A 22,498-nucleotide genomic window follows, 5' to 3' on the forward strand; every position below is an offset into this window, starting at 1 on the left:
TTCCTTCCTTCCTTCCTTCCTTCCTTCCTTCCTTCCTTCCTTCCTTCATCCCTTCCTTCCTTCCCCCCTCCCTCCCTTCCTCTTCCTTTTTCACACCTCAAAGGACTTCTAAAGAATGAAATGGAAATATATACCTCAAACGATCAGCCTCTAGCAAAAACCAGTCCCCTATACCCCAAGTTCATATTGCACTCAGAATATGAACTCCTCAGAATTGCCATGGCCAAGAGACAATATTGGCATTTAGAGGATGCTTAATACCTTACTTTCAATAAGTGGGCACTAAAAAGAATTATAGCACTTCCGAGTCCTGCCTGCTTGCCCTAGACCCTCTGCTAGTGAGAGCTCTTCCTCCCACCTTGTTATTCCACCTGTCTTTCTCTCTAAATTGTGAGCCAGGTGGAAGAAGGCAGGGGTGAAGGGAGACATGAGGAAACCTTGAAGCAAGTCTCCCATGACTTAGTTGGGGAGAGAGTAATCTATAAAATAGTAGGAGATTTGAATCCTAAAATAGAAGGTAATTTATTCATTTGTGTAGACTTCTCATTCCCCTGTTCCAAGCCCCTGAGGAGTGAGTGCACTTTTACTCCAAACAATCAACTTTATATCAGTGGTTCTCACTGATTGAGGAGAAGGAGTTATGCTATGTTTCTAACCTCCTCTAGTGACACACTACCCATTCTTTGAACATTCCTTACCAGTGGCCTGGGTCAGCCCTTCAAGAACACTGGAACTTCTGCTATAGACTATCAAAGAAGTTGAACTTTGTTTTTTTGTTTTTTGTTTTTGTTTTTTTTTTTTAAGATTTTATTTATTTATTTGAGACAGAGAGAATGAGAGAGACAGAGAGCACATGAGAGGGGGGAGGGTCAGAGGGAGAAGCAGGCTCCCTGCTGAGCAGGGAGCCCGATGCGGGACTCGATCCCGGGACTCCGGGATCATGACCTGAGCCGAAGGCAGTCGCTTAACCAGCTGAGCCACCCAGGCGCCCCAGAAGTTGAACTTTGAAACCTCGGGTGTTGCTGCTGTCCAGGCTCCAGAGATTTAACATTCCTCCAAAGTTTGCATGACTTCCTTCATCGGACCTTTGTTTTCTCTGTTAAGCTGGAGGTGTTTATGTGTTTTGCTCTCCAACCTGGTATTGATTGAAGTCCCCCTGAGACCAAAATGTGCCTTTAATTTTTCCTCTAAGATTTCTTTACTGTTGACTTCTCCATCTTACCTCCTTTCCATTTTTAGAAGGATGTGATGTTTGGGAAAGGCCTTGTGTATCTTGGGTCAGTAGGTCTAACTGAAAGCTGATTTTAGAATTTTCTAGGACAGAGATTGGGGTGGAGGGTACTGATTGTCATGGGTAGGATGACAATCAGAAAATGCACCTTCTGGGGCGCCTGGGTGGCTCAGTTGGTTAAGCGACTGCCTTCGGCTCAGGTCATGATCTTGGAGTCCCTGGATCGAGTCCCGCATCGGGCTCCCTGCTCTGCAGGGAGTCTGCTTCTCCCTCCGACCCTCCCCCCTCTCATGTGCTCTCTCTCATTCTCTCTCTCTCAAATAAATAAAGTCTTTAAAAAAAAAAAAAGAAAAAAAGAAAAGAAAATGCACCTTCTGCTTCGCATTTGAGGTTTTGCTAACTTGTCCAGCACACTCAGCCTTCAGCATTAATGAAGGCGGCAGTTTTCAGTTGCTTACATTCATAAGAATCACCTAGTTGTATAAAATCCAGGTGTTCACGTTCCAGCATTTCTGAATGAGCGTGTCTGAAGAAGTGGGGCCTGGGAATCTGAATTTTCACAAAACTCCAGGTGATTCTGAGGCAGGTGGTGCTCCATCAAACTTTCAAAAAACAATGTGGGAATATTAGCTTTTGGGTCCTCAGAAAAAGTGCAGATTTCTGTGCCTTTCACTGCCTCACCTTCAATGTCCAACCCTAATGGATCCCCAGATATACTCAGAAGCAGACATACAGTTTCCGTTCATAAAGAAATAACTTTACATGAATTTGTCTGAAATTTTGCAAGTGGCTTAGCAATCGGCATAGTGGATATAGATTTCATTGGCTCAGACCCAGGGGTGCAGAAACATAACTTAGAATTTTTCTACTACTGTACATCATTTCTTTTTTTTAAACTTTATTTTATTTTTTAAAAGATTTTATTTATTATCAGAGAGACAGAGACAGAGACAGAGAGAGAGAGTGCACAAGCAGGGGGAGTGTCAGGCAGAGGGAGAAGCCCGCTTCCTGCTGAGCAAGGAGCCCGATGTGGGACTTGATTCCAGGACCCTGGGATCATGACCTGAGCCAAAGGCAGACGCTCAACCGACCGAGCCACCTAGACGTCCTGACTTTATTTTTTGACAGAGAGAGATAAAGAATGAAAATGAAAGAATAAGGGGGTAGTCACTGAGAGGGCTGACAGTCCCAGAGCTGAGCCCAAATTATAGCAAACCACATAACCAGAGACCGGAATCTGTTGGTCAGAGGCTGGCTGAAGTTACAAGTTGGATTGTAGGCTGATTCAGGGACTAATTTCTCCTGTGGGCCTATTGGCCTATTGTGGTATCTTCATATATGTGAGCGCTTTGGGTGTTCTTGGGGAACCTGACCATACTAGACTAGGAGGGGGGTTGGTCCATGTTTTTGGCTTATAAATGGTTTCCATTTTTTTCTCCTCATTTAGGGCTGCAGAGTCATTGGAGCAGCAGGGTCTGACGAAAAGGTTGCCTACCTCAAAAAGCTTGGATATGATGTTGCCTTTATTTTTTTCATTTTTTTATTTTTTTAAAGATTTTATTTATTTATTTGACAGAGAGAGACACAGTGAGAGAGGGAACACAAGCAGGGGGAGTGGGAGAGGGAGAAGCAGGCTTCCCGCTGAGCAGGGAGCCCGATGCGGGGCTCGATCCCAGGACCCTGGGACCATGACCTGAGCCGAAGGCAGACGCTTAACGACTGAGCCACCCAGGCGCCCCAATGATGTTGCCTTTAACTAGAAAACAGTAGAGTCTTTGGAAGAAACTTTGAAAAAAGTCTCTCCTGATGGTTATGATTGTTACTTCGACAATGTGAGTACAAATTGGACTTAATATCTTATTTTCTAACAAAGTACTATACAAGAGAATATGCTTCTAAAGTTTCCACCTAAAATATGTAAAGAAAGTACATATGCCTTTAAAAAAAAACAGGCTTATTGAGATACAATTTACCCATTTTAAAGTGTTGAACCTAGTGGTTTTTAGTATATTCCCAGAATTCTACAACCATCACCACAATCAATTTTAGAACATTTCATTATCCCAAAAAGAACTGCTGTACTCATTATAGTCACTCCCCATTTACCCCCAAAAGTGGTCTTTTGTGACTAGCTTCTTACACTATACATTAGCATGTTTTCAAGTTTCATCCATGTTGTAATGTGTCTCAGTGCTTCATTCCTTTTTTATGGCCAAGTAATATTCCATTGTATGGGTATACTACATTTTATTTATCCATCCATCAATTGATGAGCATCTGAGTAATTTTCACTTTTTGGCTATTATGCTTAATGTTGCTATAAACATTCATGATTAAGTTTTTGTGTGGACATATGTTTTCATTTTTCTTGGGTATATACCTCTACATGGAATTGTTGGGTCATGTGGAAACTCCATATTTAACATTTTGAGGAACCAACAAACAATTTTGCAAAATGGCTGCACTATTTTACATTCTCACCAGCAATGTATGAGGGTTCCAATTTCCCTACATCCTCACCAACACTTACGGTCTATCATTTTTATTATGACTATCCTTGTGGGTTTGAAGTAGAATTTCACTGTGGTTTTGATTTGAGTTTCCCTAATTACTAATGATACTGAGCATCTTTTCATTTGTATATCTTTGGAGATATGTCTGTTCAAATCTTTTGCCCATTTTTCAATTGGGTTATTTGTTGAGTTTTAAGAGTTCTTCATAAAAGTTCTGATAAGCCCCTTATCGGATGTAGCCAATCCTCAATATTCCTGGTAGTTATGTTCTATCAAGTCACACATATGTACATGTTTCACCTTGATTACAGTCTTAAATCCTAAAAACAACTCTTCCTACAGCTTCTATTTATTTTTCAAAAGAGAAAAGGAGGTTCAGAAGTGGTAAGAAGCTTGCCTGAGGCTGCCCCACAAACTCATTCTCCCAGATTTGGGGTTCACATCCCATCCAACCAGCCCCAGAGCTGGAGCTTTTTGAACTACTCTGCACTGCCCCCTACTGCCTTCCCTCCCGGGTAATCTCTGGGAGAGCTGAAAAAGGAACACAGACCCTCGGCCTTTGCTGACCTTAGCTGGGAAATTTGTGTCTCTTTTGCAGCTCTAGGCATGTCTCCAAATGAGCAGGCAAGCTCTGTGAGTGTTGATTTGGGGGTTATAAATAAATGTTAACAAGTAGTCCCATTCTCAAATATGGAATACACTAATAAAGAGGATTGACTATATGGTTTGCAGTTCTTTTCTTCTGTTCTGTGAGTTGTCTTTCACTTTCTTTTTTACTTTTTTCTTTCACTTTCTTGATGGTGCCCTGTGAAGCACAAAAGTTTTAAATTTTGATGAAGGCCGATTTATTTCTCCTTCTGTTGCTTGAGCGCTTGGTGTCATGTCTAAGAAGGCCTTGCCTTATCCAAGGTCACAAAGATTTACTCCTATGTTTCTTCCTTTTTTTAAAAAGATTTTATTTATTTTTGACAGAGTATACAAGTAGGGGAAGCAGCAGGCAGAGGGAGAGGGAGAATGTGGGGCTCCATCCCAGGACCCTGGGATCATGACCTGAGCTGAAGGCAGACACTTAACCGACTGAGGCACCCAGGCGCCCCTCCTATGTTTTTTCTAAGAGTTTTATGGTGTTAGCCAATACATTTAATTAAGTTAATTTTTGTGTATTGCCTAAGAAGGGGTCCATACCCCTCCTTTTCCATACCCAGTTATTCTACACCATTTATTGAAAAGACTATTTTTTCCTCCTATTGCATTGTTTTGTCTTGTTGAAAATCAATGTACCATAAAATAAGGGTTTATTTTATTTTATTTTATTTTAGAGTTAGTTCAAGTTAGTTCTATTGATCTATATTTCTGTTCCCACACTGTCTTGATTAATACAGTTTTGTAGTAAGTTTTGAAATTGGAAAATGTGAGTCCTCCAACTTTGTTCTTGATGTGGCTTTTGAGTATTTTTTCCATGCTCTTGGATAGGGACAATGAAAATGGAACTGATCAGAGAACTCCAAAATAAAGTAAAAGGTATAAGTTATATATGGTATGTTCCTACAAATAGAAATTCCCAACCTCTCCTACCTTTTTCCAACTGCAATTTTCTGCACTGCTGTGCTAATTCAATCAGGTTTTTTTTTTTACTTCTAGAATAAATTTTGTGAAATGATGGTTGTGACTTACTGATTCTCCTGAATCTTCTAGTGTTTAGATTATTTAAAGTGGGTTTTGTTTTCTTCCTGTCTGTATAGGTAGATGGAGAGTTTTCAAACATTGTTATCCCCCAGATGAAGAAATTTGGAAGAATTGCTATATGTGGGGCCATCTCTACATATAATAGTACTTGCCCTCTTCCCCCAGGTAATGAGCTCATGCACATGATCACAGATGTAGAAAGACTGGACAAGAAGAATATTCACGGATATGGTATAGGCCAGTGACTATCAAAATGTTAAAAAGACTTCCTGATATTCTTTTTAAAAAAAATTTTTTTTTTAAGATTTTATTTATTTGTGAGAGAGAGAATGAGAGACAGAGAGCATGAGAGGGAGGAGGGTCAGAGGGAGAAGCAGACTCCCTGCCGAGCAGGGAGCCTGATGCGGGACTCGATCCCGGGACTCCGGGATCATGACCCGAGCCGAAGGCAGTCACCCAACCAACTGAGCCACCCAGGCGCCCCAGGCTTCCTGATATTCTTGATGAAATAGTGTTTATTAAACTAAAAATATGTAATTTCATATATTTGTACTAAATAGCTTACTTTACACTTTGATACTGAGAAATAACAGAATCTGAAAATATAGAAGAATGTTGATAATTTTTTAAAGTTTTAGTTTTTTACCTATTGTTTTGGGCAAAGTTGTAAAAAGGCAGCCATGATTTGATTTAGAAACAAACACCTTCGTCTGGCTGGTGCAATGTGAGGGTTCTTTAGGATATTCGAGATGTTGCTGGAGGTATGGGGTTGGGGAGAGGATGGCTTGGGTGGGTGAAGGGAACAGCGGGCTGCAATGTCCTTTCATGGTAGTGGGCAGTGCTGAGAGCAGCAGAACACACTGGCTCCCCCAAACTGACAATTTCCATGGAAAGGGAAAGGCGTGTGCACTTCCCCTCTGTTCTGGATTGTCCTTATTTTGATTCTCCTGTGCCTCTGTCCCCCACCTCTCCACTCTCCTGTGCAGAGACCACCCCCTCCCCTATCCATACCACAGACGTCCAAAAGCAGTATCACCTAGAGAACCATATTCCTGAAGTCCTACTTCTCTGAGAGACATTGTACAGGCCTCTTATTTTATGGATGGGGAGATGAATGGCAAGAGGACCAGAGGCTCTTTAAATCCTATTAGCAAGACACTCAAAGGATGGGTCTTCTGAACTCCTCATACAGAGTCCTTCTCTACTACAACAATTATTTTTTTTTTAAGATTTTTTTTTTAAAGATTTTATTTATTTATTTGACAGAGAGTTAGCGAGAACAGGAACACAAGCAGGGGGAGTGGGAAAGGGAGAAGCAGGCTTCCCACTGAGCAGGGAGCCTGATGTGGGGCTCGATCCCAGGGCCCTGGGATCATGACCTGAGCCGAAGGCAGATGCTTAACGACTGAGCCACCCAGGTGCCCCTTTTTTAAGATTCTTATTTTATTTTTTATTTTATTTTATTTTATTTTATTTTATTTATTTTATTTTATTTTATTTTTTATTTTATTTTATTTTATTTTATTTTATTTTATTTTATTTTTTATTTTATTTTATTTATTTTGAGAGAGGAAGCTGGTGGTGGGGAGGGGCAGAGGCTGAGGGAGAGAATCACAAGCAGACTCTGAGCTAAGTGCAGAGCCTAACACAGGGCCCGATCCCACAACCCTGAGATCAAGACCCAAGTGGAAACCAAGAGTCAGTCACTAAACCGACTGAGCCACGCAGGAGCCCCTCAAGACTACAATTCTGTGCTGTTGGTGAGATTATAGATTTACCTGTGGTCCAAAAAAATGAGAAAAAAGAGCAAAAAGGGATCTTGGAGAGTGTCATCGGGATCTGGGATGGTAACTGTAAATAAATTGGGTATTCATTCTGTGATGTCTTCACTCATGGGAATGAAACCCTACAGCCCTGCTAGTTAACAACCCCACAACTGCACTGAGACAAGTGAGCGAGAGTGGAAGGGGCTGAGAAAGGACAGCTTGTAGATTCCCTCTTGGTTCTGAAAAATCAAAGACACTACCTTCTCTAAGAAAACTCCAGGTGCACTTGGCAGTCTTACTGTTCGGGACTTTTTTCTCCTATATTTTCCTAACTGATGCTAAGCTAGAATCATGGGAAATCTTCTGTCTGCGCATTGAGCAAAGCTCCAGGATGCATTTTCTTGACCATAGTCCAATTAGGTACAGCCAAATATTTTGGATCCAGTAACTTGATCTAGCCTTTTTAGCAATTAGAGTTTGGAAGTTCAGCTGCTCAGATAGGTCTTTGAGGACATCAGCTGGCTTTGTCCATCCATTTTAGATGAGATTCTGCCCTGCCTCGGATCTCCAGAAATTGACATATTTCATTGTTAGGATAGGTCAGGGGTAATTAATTATTTCCCCGGCTTTAATGCCACATTAAAATGCCACATTTTTTTTTCTTTGATGGGTTTTAACTATATTTTATTTTATTTTTTTAAGATTTTATTTATTTAGGGGCACCTGGGTGGCTCAGTCGTTAAGTGTCTGCCTTCGGCTCAGGTCATAATCACAGGGTCCTGGGATCGAGCCCCACATCGGGCTCTCTGCTCAGCGGGGAGCCTGCTTCTCCCTCTCCCACTCCCCCTGCTTGTGTTCCCTCTCTCGCTGTGTTTCTCTCTGTCAAATAAATAAATAAAATCTTAAAAAAAAAAAAAATATTTTATTTATTTATTTATTTATTTCAGAGTCAGAGCATGTGAAGGGGGAATGAGGCAGAGGGAGAGGGAGAAGCAGACTCCCCGCTGAGCAGGGAGCCCGACATGGGGCTCAATCCCAGGACCCTGAGATCATGACCTGAGCTGAAGGCAGACACTTAACCAACTGAGCCAAACAGGCACCCCAACTTTTCTAAAATATAAATTCAATTAATTAACATATAGTGTATTATTAGTTTCAGAGGTAGAGTTCAGTAATTCATCAGTTGTATACAACACCCAGTGCTCATTCCATCAAGAGCCCTCCTTAACGCCCATCACCCAGTTACCGCATCTCCAGCAACCCTCAGTTTGTTTCCTATGATTAAGAGTCTCTTATGGTTTGTCTCCCTCTCTGGTTTTGTCTTGTTTTATTTTTCCCTCCCTTCCTCTATGCTAAAATGCCACATTCTTATTGCTCCCAATAAAGAAACTGTATTCCCATCAGAGTAGGTAAGCCCAGAAATAGTATTTCATCCTCTTCCAGGATGAGGATATGAGGATTCCAGTCCTTAACCTAAAAAGAAATATGGTTGGTGTGGATCTTCTGAAGAAGCAGTCTTTCTGCAAGAGCAGCCCCGCATCTGGATGTGCCACTCTCCTGTGTCACCCTCACATCTCACTCATCTTGCATTAGTTTGTTTTGGTTTAGGACAAAGCCCTATTTTTCTGACTGCTCCTGTGACTTTCTTCAAAGTAGTGAGTGGGAATTTTCAGCTTAAGTGATGCCAGTCACCAAGGATGTCGCAAATAAATTCTGCCAGTCACCTTGCTCTTCTTCCTGAGCATTTTCACCTGACTTCCTGGAATTTTTCTTTTTTTTTTTTTAAATTCTTATTTATTTATTTGACACAGAGAGAGAGAGAGAGACAGCAAGAGAGGGAACACAAGCAGGTGGAGTGGGAGAGGGAGAAGCAGGCTCCTGGCCAAGCAGGGAGCCCAATGCGGGGCTCGACCCCAGGACCCTGTGACCATGACCCGAGCCGAAGGCAGACGCCCAACAACCGAGCCACCCAGGCGCCCCTTCCTGGAACTTTTCACACTATGCTCATGGGTCATTCCCTCAGTTTCTGGTCCCTTAGGATGCTTGAGGAAACAAGCCAGGCAACCAACACAACCTTTTCTCTCTCACACAGTAGATAGAGTACCATCTTCTTAATAGGCCGCAGGGTAGCCTGGGGCTTTTTCTAGGCTGGTGGTTCTCCAAGTGTGGGCCCAGGACCAGCAGCATCATCATCTCCTGAGAACTTGTTAGAAGTACAGATTCTTGGGACCCACTCCATATCCACAGTCAGGAATTGGGGGAGGGGCCAACGTCCTCTTTCCACAAGCCCTTTGTGTGATTCTCATCCACACTGAGTTGTGAGACCACTGTTTGGGCCAACTCCTGGTACCCCGAAATGGTGAGGTGGAGTTGCTGAGCCTCTTGATCATTCTCTCTTAGCTCTTGGGCCAGAGGTGGACACTAGCTTTTTTTTATATCTGCTTTGAGAAGAGAACAGGAGATAGGGCTATGCCATAGAATGACTGCCATAAAAAAAGAACAAAACATGTGAAGTAAGACATAAAAAAAGAATAAAACATGCGAAGTATCAGGAATATCAGGGTATTTAAGCCTGAGTAGCCCAGAAACACTTCCACAGGTTATCTTCAGGACCTCTTTCTGTTCCATAGAACTGTTTGGGACGTTTTTGGTGGGTCTTGTTCCTGGCATGTGAAGGCTGAACATTCCCTGGCTGCCTGGCCTGGATAAGGGCTCTGAGGGTGGGTCAGTCCGATTGCTGCTGTGACAAATTATCTCAAGTTCAGTGGCTACAACAACACAGATTCATTGTCTAATAGTTCCGGAGATCAAAAGTCTACAGGGGGTGAGCAGGGCTTAATTCTTGCTGAAGGCTCAAGAGGAGAAGCTGTTAACTTGCCTTTTTCAGCTTCTAGAGGCTGCCTGCATCCCCTGGCTCGTGTCTCTTCCTCCATCCACAAAGCCAGCAGCAGGGTCTTCCAGTGTCTCTCTCTCTCTCACTCTGATCTGTGCTTCCATCATCACACATTTTTTCCTGCCTCTGACTTTTCTGCCTCCTTACAAGGGCCCTTGTCATTATATTGGGCCCACCTGAATAATACACAATAATCTCTTCAGCTAAAGGCTCTTAACTTGATCATACCTGAAAAGTCCCTTTTGCCACGTAAGGAAAGACATTCACAGGTTCTGGGAGTTCAGATACGGCCATCTTTGGGGACCAAGATTCTGCCTACCACAGAGGCCATGTTGATTTGTGGACAGCCCTATGGATCAGAAACGAGTGGAGAAATCTAGAACAGTGACGTGACTTGTACTGCTTGTGTTTTCACCACGGCCACCTCCCTGGACCCTGTCACCTAAATGTGTCCTCCTGTTCACAGGCCCACCCCCAGAGAATATTATCTATCAGCAGCTCCGCATGGAAGGGTTCATCGTCACCCACTGGCAAGGAGAGGTCTGCCAGAAGGCTCTGAAAGACTTGCTGAAATGGGTCGTAGAGGTAATAGGCTCCAGAGCCCCTGTCCCCGTTGCACACGAGATCGCATTCCCTCTCCACACTATAGGTTTCACCTGCACTGCAAATACAGGTGCATCTCACAGCTCCCCCTTCTAGAACAAAATCCCAGAGTTGTTTACACGCACCGTCTGCAGTTCCTCTTTTTCCATTCTTTCTCAAACCCACATATCAGGCTTTTACACTCTTGCCATTCTACCAAATTGCCTTTGTCAAGGTTGACGATGTCCTCCTGCTGTGAACTGCAGGGGTCAGTTCTTGGCTTTGATTGGCTGTGGCGAGTATCGGACAGAGGTGATCACGCTCTCCTCGGTACACTTTCTTCCCGTGGCTCTTGGTTTTCCTCGCAGATTTGTCCTCCTCAGAGAATCTCCTCTGCCAGCTTCTTTTCTGCTCTCTAAATTAATAATAGAGTGTCCCAAGGGACAGGAGTGGGCTCACTGGGCTCCCTTTCTTCTCTACCCAAGTCTGCCTATCCCTTACTTAGCTCAGTCAGGCTCTTGGCTTTAAATATCCTCCACATGCTGACAGCTCCTAAATGTCTGTCTCCAGCCTGGGTCTCTCCCCTGGGCATTCGGCCGCTCAACAGCTGCACTTGGATGTGTAATACACATCTTTGACTCAACACGTCAAAAACTAAATATGTCTTGATCTTTCCTGCCAAACCCATTCCATATACAGACCTCACCATCTCAGTTACGGCAATTCTATCCTCTAGTTGCTCAATCCAAAAACCTTGAAATCATCTTTGATTCCTTTCTTTCTCTCCTACCCACATCTCATCTGTTGGGAAATTCTGGTATCTCAACCTTCAAACTACCCACAGAATCTGAGCAGCTCTCCCACCTCCGCTGCTACCACCCTGGTCCAGACTGCCATCTGGTCTAGCCTGGATGTTGCAGGAGACCCTGTCTGACCTCCTGACTTTATGCCCCAACAGACCATTCCCAAAACAGCTGCCAGAGTGATCTTTTAAAGCATAAATCAAACCATGTAATTCTTCGGCTCAAATCCCTGCAAAACTCCCCCATTTCACATAGAATAAAACTTATAAGGCTGGGGCGCCTGGGTGGCTCAGATGGTTAAGCGTCTGCCTTCAGCTCAGGTCATGATCCCAGGGTCCTGGGATCGAGTCCCGCATCAGGCTCCTGGCTCAGCGGGGAGTCTGCTTCTCCCTCTCTCTCTGCCTCTCCCACTGCTCATGCTCTCTCTCTCTCTGTATCTCTGTGTCTCAAATGAATAAATAAAATCTTTAAAAAAAAAAACAACTTATAAGGCTGTACATGATCTGACCTCCATTACCTCTCTAATTTCATTTCTTAGTGTTCACCCCCTTGCTCTGCCCAGTCCCTCCCCACTTCCCTCTGTCCCTCTGTAACTGCTTCCTTAATTCACTCATTCCCTGTAGGACTTTGTTAAAAACTACCTTTTGAATGAAGCAACTTTTAAAATGGCCCTATTTTATTTTATTTTATTTTATTTTAATTTTTTTTTTAAGATTTTATTTATTTGAGAGAGAGAGAATGAGAGACAGCATGAGAGAGAGGAGGGTCAGAGGGAGAAGCAGACTCCCTCCTGAGCAGGGAGCCCGATGTGGGACTCGATCCCGGGACTCCAGGATCATGACCTGAGCCGAAGGCAGTTGCTTAACCAACTGAGCCACCCAAGTGCCCCCAAATGGCCCTATTTTAAATTGCAATCCCTCTTCATTCTTTTTTTTAAAGATTTTATTTATTTATTTTGGGAGAGAGAGAACATGCATGTGAGTGCGTGTGCATGCAAGCCAGGGGAAGGTGGGGAGAGGACAAGCAGCCTCTACACTCAGTGTGGAGCCCGTTGAGGGACTCGATCCCATGACCCTGAGATCACAACCCCAAGCTCACGACCTGAGCAGAAACCAAGAGTCTGATGCTTAACCGACTGAGCCACACAGGCATGCCTGCAATCCCCCTTCATTCTTGGTCCTCCTTATCTTACTTTTATCCTCAGCAGTTATCACCTTTTAACATAATTCACTTATATTTATTGCCCATCTCCCTCCTGTGAGAATGTAACCTCCATGAAGGCAGTAACATTCCGTGCGTTTTGTTTTCTGATGTACCCTCAGCATCTAGAATAGTGTCTGAGCCAACATAAACACTAGATGAGTATCATTGAGTACATGCTGGAGGGGCATATATTCGTGCCATGGCTCTTCCAGGCCCTAGGTTGGTGTCTTCTTAGAGCCATGGCCTTAGATCCACGGGAAGAAGCCCATCCCCTTGTCCTGTGCTGTGATACTTTCCCACCTTACACCACGTGGTTATTCAGGGTTACCCAGGGGCATTATTTTAGTTTTAGAGGGAAAAAGTGGTATCACACTTCTAAACTCCTGGCTTTATCATCATTTCCCAATTCAAAGAAATAAATTGCTCCTCTGGCAGCCGTTGGAGCTTGGTGTTTTTCCCAGTCCAACTCTTGGAGTGCTGAGCTGGGCTCTTTCCAGGAAGCTGAGAAGAGCTGAATGATTTTAAGTTCCCACTGTGGAGCCTCTTTGTCCCTGTTGTTGAAATTGGATCTAGCCCTCCCACAATCACAGCTGACGACAAGAAGCCACTGTGCTGGGGTCCCGAATGCCTCCTTCTAACAGAGTGGACCTAATGACAGTTTTGTTTTCAGTAACTAGTGAATTGGCCTAGTTTCTCTCTCGTCTACTTATTTTTTTTTCTCATCTCTTCCCCTTCTGAAAAATACACTTTTCTTTTAGAATATTTTTTGATTTACAGAAAATTCACAAAGTTAGTACAAAGAGTTTCCATATGACCTGTATGCTGTACCTTAATTTACCATATTATCAACATTTTTATGTTAGTATTCATCTTCAACTTTGAACTTTTAAACTTTGGGTTACAGCTTTTAACCCCTTTCCAGGTTCTTTGCCTCTTTAAGAACAGGAAAGAGCTGGGGCTTTCTAGTCAAGAGTTCAAATCCCAGCTCCTATGCATACTAATTTGTTGAGTGACCCCCACCCCCAGGCAAATAGTCCCTCCATAAATCTATACCGGGTGCTAAGCCATCACTGGAATACATTAAGAAAGTAAGTGGTATCAGGTAACTCCTGTCTCCACATAAGACCCCTTTTAAAAAACCTTGAAAATGTAAATTAGTTCCACTTAGTAGACTGCCTTGAAGTAGAAAGAAAAATGAAAAACCCTCACTAAATGAACCCTTCCCTCCCGCACTCCTAAGTGAATGTTCAACATATATTGAAAGAACCTGGACTTGATTCGAGGACAAACTATTAGACTGCCATTGTATTTACATTTGCTGAACAGGCTCTGCCTCTTCAGGGGTCAAAGAGGTAATGATGCTACGTCATGAAGCTACTGGAAGGATTAAAACAGATAATACCCTGCAAGGGGGCCCCTTTCTCCATCTTCTTCCATCTCTTCTGAGATCATTACATTACTAAACTTTTCCATATAATTTACTTAGAAATTGCTTGATCGCTTCCTGTGACATTTCTCCTATTATTATACTGTGATCTAACACCTATTATCAACATTCTATCTGTACTTTGTGGACCATGCCCCGAGGTTGACTATAAGTTCACGGAGGACAGGGCCTCCATCTTAGATTTCCAGGTTTCCCATAGTGTACCTGATAAATTTGTTGCTATGATGAGAAGAGTATATCATTTAGAATATGAAATTAATCTGTTATATTTGTTGTCATTCTGATACAGGGTAAAATCCAGTACCATGAATACATCACTGAAGGATTTGAAAACATGCCAGCTGCATTCATGGGAATGCTGAAAGGAGATAATTTGGGAAAAACAATAGTGAAAGTATGAAAAAAATGACACATGGAATCTAGAAATCATTTGGATAATTACTTAATTTCTTCTTAACCATTTAGTAAAAATGTATACTACTTTCATCATCTAAGAAATAGTCATTGTGATGAGTTTGATCTCCCTAATAAAACACATCTAAGTGGTATGTAATTAGAACAGAGTGAAAATTTCATAGTGAACAATGGCCAGTCACCTCACTCCCTACTACAGCTCCTGGGTTGTGGTGCAAAATAATGGTTTGGAGTCCAAAAGTTTACTGCTTCTGTGACTTTGGAGTTCTGATTTTTTTTTTTTTTCCTGATCTGTAAAGTGAGGAGAGTACCATCTGCTTTATATACATATTATAAATTTATTTAAAACACCAGCATAGGGGCACCTGGGTGGCTCAGCTGGCTAAGCATCTGACTTGATTTCGGCTCAAGTCGTGATCTCAGGGTTGTAGTATCCAGCCCGGCATCAGGCTCCGTGATCAGCGGGGAGTCCACTTGGGACTCCCTCCCTCTCCCTCTCTCCTTTTCCTCTCACCACACATGTGCTCTCTCTCTCCAAAATAAAAAATCATTAAATCTTCAAAACGAAACAAAAACGCCAGCATAAGGCCTGGTCTATATTAGGTACACAGTATTAGCTACTTTCTTGCAGAAATCAGTGAATTTGAAGTCATAAGGTTACCACCCTTATTGCTTATGATTACATGAGAAGAAATACTCATTGCTAATGTACAGGGGTCTCGGGCAGCCCACACTGCTCCTCCACAGCAGCCTTCTAACATCCCAGTCCATGGAAGGAATTTATTGTTCACAACAGCTGCAAATAGGTAACACATGGGAATATGAGCCTACAAAAATGTGTGAGATTATATGAGGAACACTTTCAAGCTTTATTTATTTATTTATTTTTTAGTAATCTCTGCACCCAGCATGGGGCTTGAACTCATGACCCCTAGATCGAGTCAGATGCTCCACCAACTGAGGCAACCAGGTGCCTCATGAACACTTTCTAGCTTTAAGGCACTACTCAGGAACGCAAAAGACTGGAACATTTAGAAAGGTACCATGATTTTGGACAGGAAGATTTAGAATTATGAAGATGTCAAATCTGTTGATCAATTCTGCCTCCAAATAGAGTAGGGATTAAATCAGACCACCGTGAAAATATGGGAGAAGAAAGTGTATGTGTGAGAAACCTCTGGAGGAATGTAATAAACATATGATTTGTCTCCAGGCCAGAGAACTGAGGAGTGCCTGAAGGGCAGGAATAAGAAAGAAACTTTACACTGCATAACCTTTTGTACTTTTGTACTTTTTGAATTCTAAGTTCTAAATCTTATAAGTTATCCACTATTAAAAATGCAATTAAAAAAATAAAAGTCCCTGCCCTTCTGGGTCCCCATTCCGTATGGGGAATGTAAAACATATGTATGGGAGAAAACTCAGGAAAGTGTGGGGGTATCCTCACCCAAGGTGGGCGCCTCTGGTGTTTTTAACTCAAAGACATCCAGAGTGAGCCTCCAGCAATTCATCGCTTACAGTTTGTTTTCCTACCATGGATGCTACTGGTGCCCATGGAGATTTCAGCTCTTGGGCTCTTGGGCTTCAACTTCAATAGCACGAGTCTCTGTATCTGCCTGTCTGACTCTTCAACTTTGGGGGCAGCCGTTTGTGATCTCAGTTCTCTGCTGTATCTAAAAAGAGTTATCTTTCAGTTTCCTCAACTTATTTCTTGTTGGGACAGAGTGATGACTTCCAAATGCAACACATGCTTGTCCAGAAACTGATAGTCAAGAGCATTTATTTTATTTTTATTTTAAGATTTATTTGAGAGAGGCCTCGAGTGCACGTGAGCACGAGTGGGGGGAGGGGCAGAGGGAGAGACTCTTCAGGCAGACTCCCGGCTGAGCACAGAGCCCCGGGCTAGATCCCACAACCCTGAGATCATGACCTGAGCCAAAATCAAGAGTTGGATGCTTAACCGACTGAGTCACCCAGGCACCTCAAGAGCATTTATTTTTAATTTTGATAATACTTATCTTTTTTTCTTTTACAGTTACTGATTTTAGTGTCTCACCTAATAAATCTTTGCCTAGTTCAAGGTCATGAAATTTTTCTCCCATATTTTATTATGTAAGTTTTACAGTTTTAGCCGTTACATTAGATCTGTATCAGAGCAGAGAATAGGGGATTGAGATTGACTGCAAAGGAGCAAGAGAGAATTTTCCGGGGTAATTTCAGTGTTCTGTTGGGGTGAGGTCAGGGGAGACATTGTCAGAACTCATAAAGCGGTACATTTAAATGTGCATCTTATTATATGTAAATTCTATCTCAATACAGTTAATTTTTAAAAGAAGAAAAAGTATGTCCAGTACAAAAGTAGGCCACAAGACAGGAGCTTGCTGGCTACCAAATTCCTATAGACTCCTGACTTACTCAGAGGGAGAAAGACAGATAATAAACAGCCAAGGTAAGGCCAAAGTCTGTGAGATCCACAACCACACGGTACATACTTGGTACATACCAAGTGGGCAATAATATTTTCAAATTCAGAGGAGACAGGAAGAACACAGGTCTTCATGTTTCCCCCACTCCCCTCTATATCTCTTTCTCAAATTTATTTTGGTCCCAATAGTAAGATAGGTATCGGTCTTTGTTTTTTCCAAGTTACGAGCCAGTTTTTCCTACATCATTTATGGAATCCATCTTTCCTTTATTGACTTGAAATACATCTTTTACTATGTTTTCTATTCATAGGTACTTGGTTCCATATCTAGACGTACCCACTCAAAACACAAAGATTTGTGTTTTGTTAATTTGCCACTAATGTCAAGAGGGTTTTTTAAAAGATTTTATTTATTTATTTGAGAGAGACAGAGAGAGTGCTCACAAGCGGGGGGAGGGGCAGAGGGACGGGGAGAAGCAGACTCCCTGCTGAGCAGGGAGCCTGATGTGGGGCTCGATCCCAGGACCCCTGAGATCATGGCCTGAGCCAAAGGCAATGGCATAACCGACTGAGCCACCCAGACATACCAAGGATTTTTTTCCATTACAGTTTTTAGTTATTGCTAGAGCTTGGGAAAGTTTTTAAATACATCTATCAATCTAGCACAATTATGCATTTTGTAATAAAGTATTAAAGAGTGCTCTTTTTAATACAGTATTTCAGATTAATTCATTTATTTTTTTAATTTTATTTAAATTCAGTTCATTAACATATAGTGTATTATTAGTTTCAGAAGATTAACTCATTAAAATACTTGCCACAGGGTTTTAGCCTGATGCTAACAGCATAATCCAGAACTACTGCCAACTGGCTAAGTGGACTTGATATGATATAATTCATTGCATCAAAAAAAGTCATTTTTGCCAGCATGTAATATTCCACAATTCAAGTATTCTGAGTTTATGTTCTGTGAACTTGTGTATGTTCCAAGAATATAATTTTTTCAGTGCAATTTCAATAGTAAAGTGACAGGGGCGCCTGGGTGGCTCAAATCGCTCAGGTCATGATCCCAGGGTCTGGGATCGAGCCCCACATCGGGCTCCTGGCTCAGCGAGGAGCCTGCTTCCCCCTCTCCCTCTGCCTCTCTCCCTGCTCATGCTTTCTCTCTCTCTCTCTATCTCTGTGTCTCAAATGAATAAATAAAATCTTCAAAAAAAAAAAAATAGTAAAGTGACAGTCAACATCCTGTGGACATTTCCAGATGAACCGGGCAGGACATCACCACTGATAGCATATTATCAGCCCAACTGAAAAAATTTAACAAGATTTACAGAGCTTCTAATTTTAAGGGGGTGAGAATTCTGCCTTCTCATTTAGAAAATCATCCAAAACAACATAGGGCATAAGAAGCAAAAAAACAAACTCCATTTAAGAAAAATTAAGAGGAACCAGTAGGATTTTTGTAACCAGTTGTTATAAAAAAGATAGGCAATAACAAGTGATGACAAAGAGGTGAAAAATCAATTTGACCAGTTTACTCTCACACATTGCCAGTGGGGATGTAAAGTGGTGGGGCCACTTCAGGAAACAGTTCAGCAATTCTTTAAGATGATAAACAGAGTTGCCATGTCACTCACCTGTCACTCACAGGTATACCAAAAAGAACTGAAAACATACATCCACACAAAACCTTGTACACAAAATGTTCATAGCAGCATTATTCATAATAGCCCAAAGAAGAAACAATCCAATGTCCATCAAACAATGAATGGCTATGATGTGGTATATCCATACAATGGAATATTATTCAGCCATAAAAAGGAATGAACTACTGATACATGCTACAACATAAATACAGATCTTGAAAACATTAGGCTAACTGAAAGAAAACAGACACAAAAGACCATTCATTGTATGATTCTTTTTTTTTTAAGATTTTATTTATTTGGGAGACAGCACAAGTGGGGTGAGGGGCAGAGGGAGAAGCAGATGCCCTGACACAGGACTCCATCCCGGAACTCAGGATCATGACCTGAGCCCAAGACAGACACTTAACTGACTGAGCCACCTAGGGGCGCTCTATTTATATGAAATGTCCAGAGACAGAAAATAGATTAGTGGCTATATGGATGGGGAAGGGAGGAGTCGGAAGTGATGGCTAATAGGTATGGAATTTATTTTGGGGGAGATGAAAAATATTCTTAAATTATATTGTGGTGATAGTTGCACATCTTTGTGACTATACTAAAACCACTAAATTGTACACTTCAAAAAAATGAAGTTTTGCAGCATTATTCATGATAGCCAAGGTATTATCATCATTATTCATCAACAGATGAACGGATAAAGAAAACACATACGCGTGCATGTAAGTATCTTTCAGCCTTAGAAAAGGAAATTGCCATTTGCAACAACATGGATGAAACAAGGGCATTATGTTAAGTGAAATAAGCTGGTCAGAAAAGGACAAATACTGTGTGGCACCATATATGGAATCTAAAAAAAGAAAAGTTGGGTGACTTGGTGGCTCAGTCTGTTAAGCATCTGCCTTCGGCTCGGGTCATGACCCCAAGGTCCTGGTATCAAGTCCCGCATCTGGCTCCCTGCTCAGCGGGAAGCCCACTTTTCCCTCTGCTCGTGCTCTCTCTCAAAAATAAATAAAATCTTAAAAAGAAAAGGAAAAAAAAAAAAAAGACTCCTAGAAGCAGAGTAGAAAAGTGGTTGCCAGGGGTTGGGGGTGGGGAGAAATAGGGAGAGGTAGGTAAAGGGTACAAACTCAGTTATAAGATAAGTTCTGAGGACCCAATGTATAACATGATGAGTATAGTTGATAACATCATATTGTATAATGGACATTTTCTAAGAGAACTTAAATTTCCCATCAAAAAAAGGTAAATATATAAAGGGACGGATGTGTGAATTAACTCAGTGGCGGGGGGATCATTTCACAATGTATATGCATAACAAATCATCACTTTGTATGCTTTAAATATCTTACAATTTTGTCGATTTTACCTCTACAAAGCTGAAAAAAGAGGTGAAATTTTGTGATGTGAATTTTATCTTTTATAAAAAATTAAGAAACACATGTAACCCCAAACAATATTGTATGAAGACACATACTGTTTAGAGGAACTTTTATTGACAGCACAGAAAAAAAAAAAGGCATGACTGCCTTCTTTCAAAGGGTACTGATGAAACCTACAAAAATTTGGGAGGTGGAGGCATCAGATACTCTGGAAGTGGGAAGGAAATTGGGGGGCTAAAAAAATAGTGCTTGAAAATATGCGTAAAGAGCAGCTCAAGCCCACAATGCCACTCCTACTTTGAGTGGTGATTATCTATCCCTCCATAACCCCCACAGAAAACTGAAGTATAATCTTTCACCAAGTGGAACCTGAGAGGCTTTTAAATTGGGTCCCTGGCCCTGGAAGAGAGTGATGAGATAAGATGTCAGGCTGCAAACAGATTAAGTGGCAGTCTGTCTAAGTGGGGGTGAACTCCAACTCCCATCCCACCGTGCTTTCTCCCACCTAGTCCACAGAGACAGCTGTATAGCCCCTGGCAGATTAGCTCCCTCTCTGGAAAACTATAGATCCTTCTGGAGAAATTACACTGCTCCAAGGATGACGGACAGACACTGACATTTGGGGTCCCCAAGGCAAAAACTAAGTGAACACCCAATCATCCTTCTGTGAAGCCCACAAATTGACCTGCTGCTCCCATGTACTCAAGCTTCTAACCCAGAGACCCTGGACTTGCAGGTGGAAACACTGATCAACAGGCTTTGGATTGCCTCCCTTAGGAAAAGAAGGTATGCACTGTGTGGGGGAGAATGAAAGGACATAGTGATCTGGACAGGTTGTGGCTGAAGCAATGCATGTGCTCACAATGAGAGGAAGACAATTTCCCAGCCTCCTCTGCAGTTAGGTGTCATTGTAACTGTTTTCTGGCCAACGGAAGAGAGTGGAAGTGATTTGTAAGCCACATGTTCCCAGTTTCTTGGTTAGAGCATCCGAAGCACCACGATCAGCTTTTCACAGTGCCCCTAAGCACAATTGGGTAAGAAATACCTAACTGTCCCATTTGCTAAATAGGTCCAAACAATAGTAGTTGGTGCTATGCCCAATAGTGATATCTGTGTTTCCCTAAAATTTAAAATATCCTGGGAAACCCCAGTGAGTTCTCTACAGTGACCTGGGACACCTTGGCACCCAGCTGGGACCCATGGTTCTTTTTTTCTTTTTTTTTAAGATTTTATTCATTTGAGAGAGTGCACAAGCAAGAGAGCAGCAGAGCGAGGGAGAAGCAGACTCCACTGAGCAGGGAGCTCAACAAGGGGACTTGATCCCAGGACCCTGAGATCATGACCTGGGCTGAAGGCAGCCGTTTAACCAACTGAGCCACCTAGGCGCCCCAGACCCATGGTTCTAAGCTGCTTCCAGGTTAGTGTTTAAATATATATGTATAAATGTATAATGCTCCCGTTCTTGCTTTCTTTGCCTCTGGGGCCTCCAGATGGCATAGCTACAAAATGTTGGAAGGCAACAAAATGCAGGAAGCCTGCCTGGGCAATGAACTGTTACTCAGTTAAGCCACTTTGATCTGTTGGGCTCCCTCATTAGCGCTGCTTACTCCGACTCTGTATTGTCCAATATGGTAGCCACATAAAGCTACGGAGAACTGCAAGGATGAACAGTGCCACATTCTGAGATTTAAAAAACCAAAGCAGAGTCAATGTTTTACCATTAAACACAACTTTATTGTTTTCGTAGAACTACAATTCACTTTAATTGTTGTATCACATAGGATGTTGTTGTACTGTAATGCTTGTAAAGGAACGTGCATTAGTTCTAGGATTACGGATAAACACCAATCTAGGCAGTATTGACAGATTTTTTCGGTTCAGATGACTTTCTTCTATGCACTGAAATAACCTCACGATGTGTTTACTTGGATATTTTATGTGGCTAGCACAAGTTCAAGTATACTTAGGTAGACAGCACAAGTTACAGTGATATCTATGCAAATCATAATCATCAACTGAGATACACACTATTTTAATTGTAATTATTTTCTAGATTAAAAAAATACGGGAGAATATTTAAATTTTAAATGAAGGCATATTACTGAGGCAGAATTCAGTGCCCTACAGAAGCGAGTACTACAACTAGTAAAGAGAAAATGGGAAGAGGGTATAGTGCACATTCAATGATGAATGGCGGTTGTAATTTACTGCAGGCACAGTGAAATGAAAAAGCTGTTTGCTGTATACAAAAGTGTTAAATACCGTAGACAGTATTTAAGACAAGAGCTAATATTTGTCATTTCCAGCAACAATCTAGTGAGTTCAATAAATATTCTAACAGTCAAAAAAAAAAATCCATGAAATTAGTCACATGAAATGAGCAATTTCCATCAAAAAAATTTAAACAGTTTTTAACAAGATTTTTGAGCTTGTAAACTTGGCCAGCTATACAATACTTGAATTCTTGAACACACACACACACAAAAAAAATCTTCGGTGGAAAGATG

At 41.9% G+C, this 22,498-nt stretch overlaps 1 protein-coding gene across 1 annotated transcript in view; it reads left to right on the forward strand.

Moving 5' to 3' along the window:
- The window catches only part of PTGR1 (prostaglandin reductase 1), a 28,427-nt gene extending 13,501 nt beyond the window's left edge, over positions 1 to 14,926 (forward strand). Inside the window, 4 exon segments of the mRNA XM_035016600.1 lie at positions 2,964 to 3,067; positions 5,491 to 5,595; positions 10,556 to 10,674; positions 14,414 to 14,926. Of these exon segments, the coding sequence (XP_034872491.1) occupies positions 2,964 to 3,067; positions 5,491 to 5,595; positions 10,556 to 10,674; positions 14,414 to 14,524 (439 nt within the window). The 3' untranslated portion in view covers positions 14,525 to 14,926.
- The last annotated feature ends 7,572 nt before the right edge of the window (positions 14,927 to 22,498 follow it).

This window comes from Mirounga leonina, unplaced genomic scaffold (genome assembly GCF_011800145.1).
Source record: "Mirounga leonina isolate KUSES-001 unplaced genomic scaffold, KU_Mleo_1.0 Mir_170, whole genome shotgun sequence".
In the NCBI taxonomy this organism is placed as follows: domain Eukaryota; kingdom Metazoa; phylum Chordata; class Mammalia; order Carnivora; family Phocidae; genus Mirounga; species Mirounga leonina.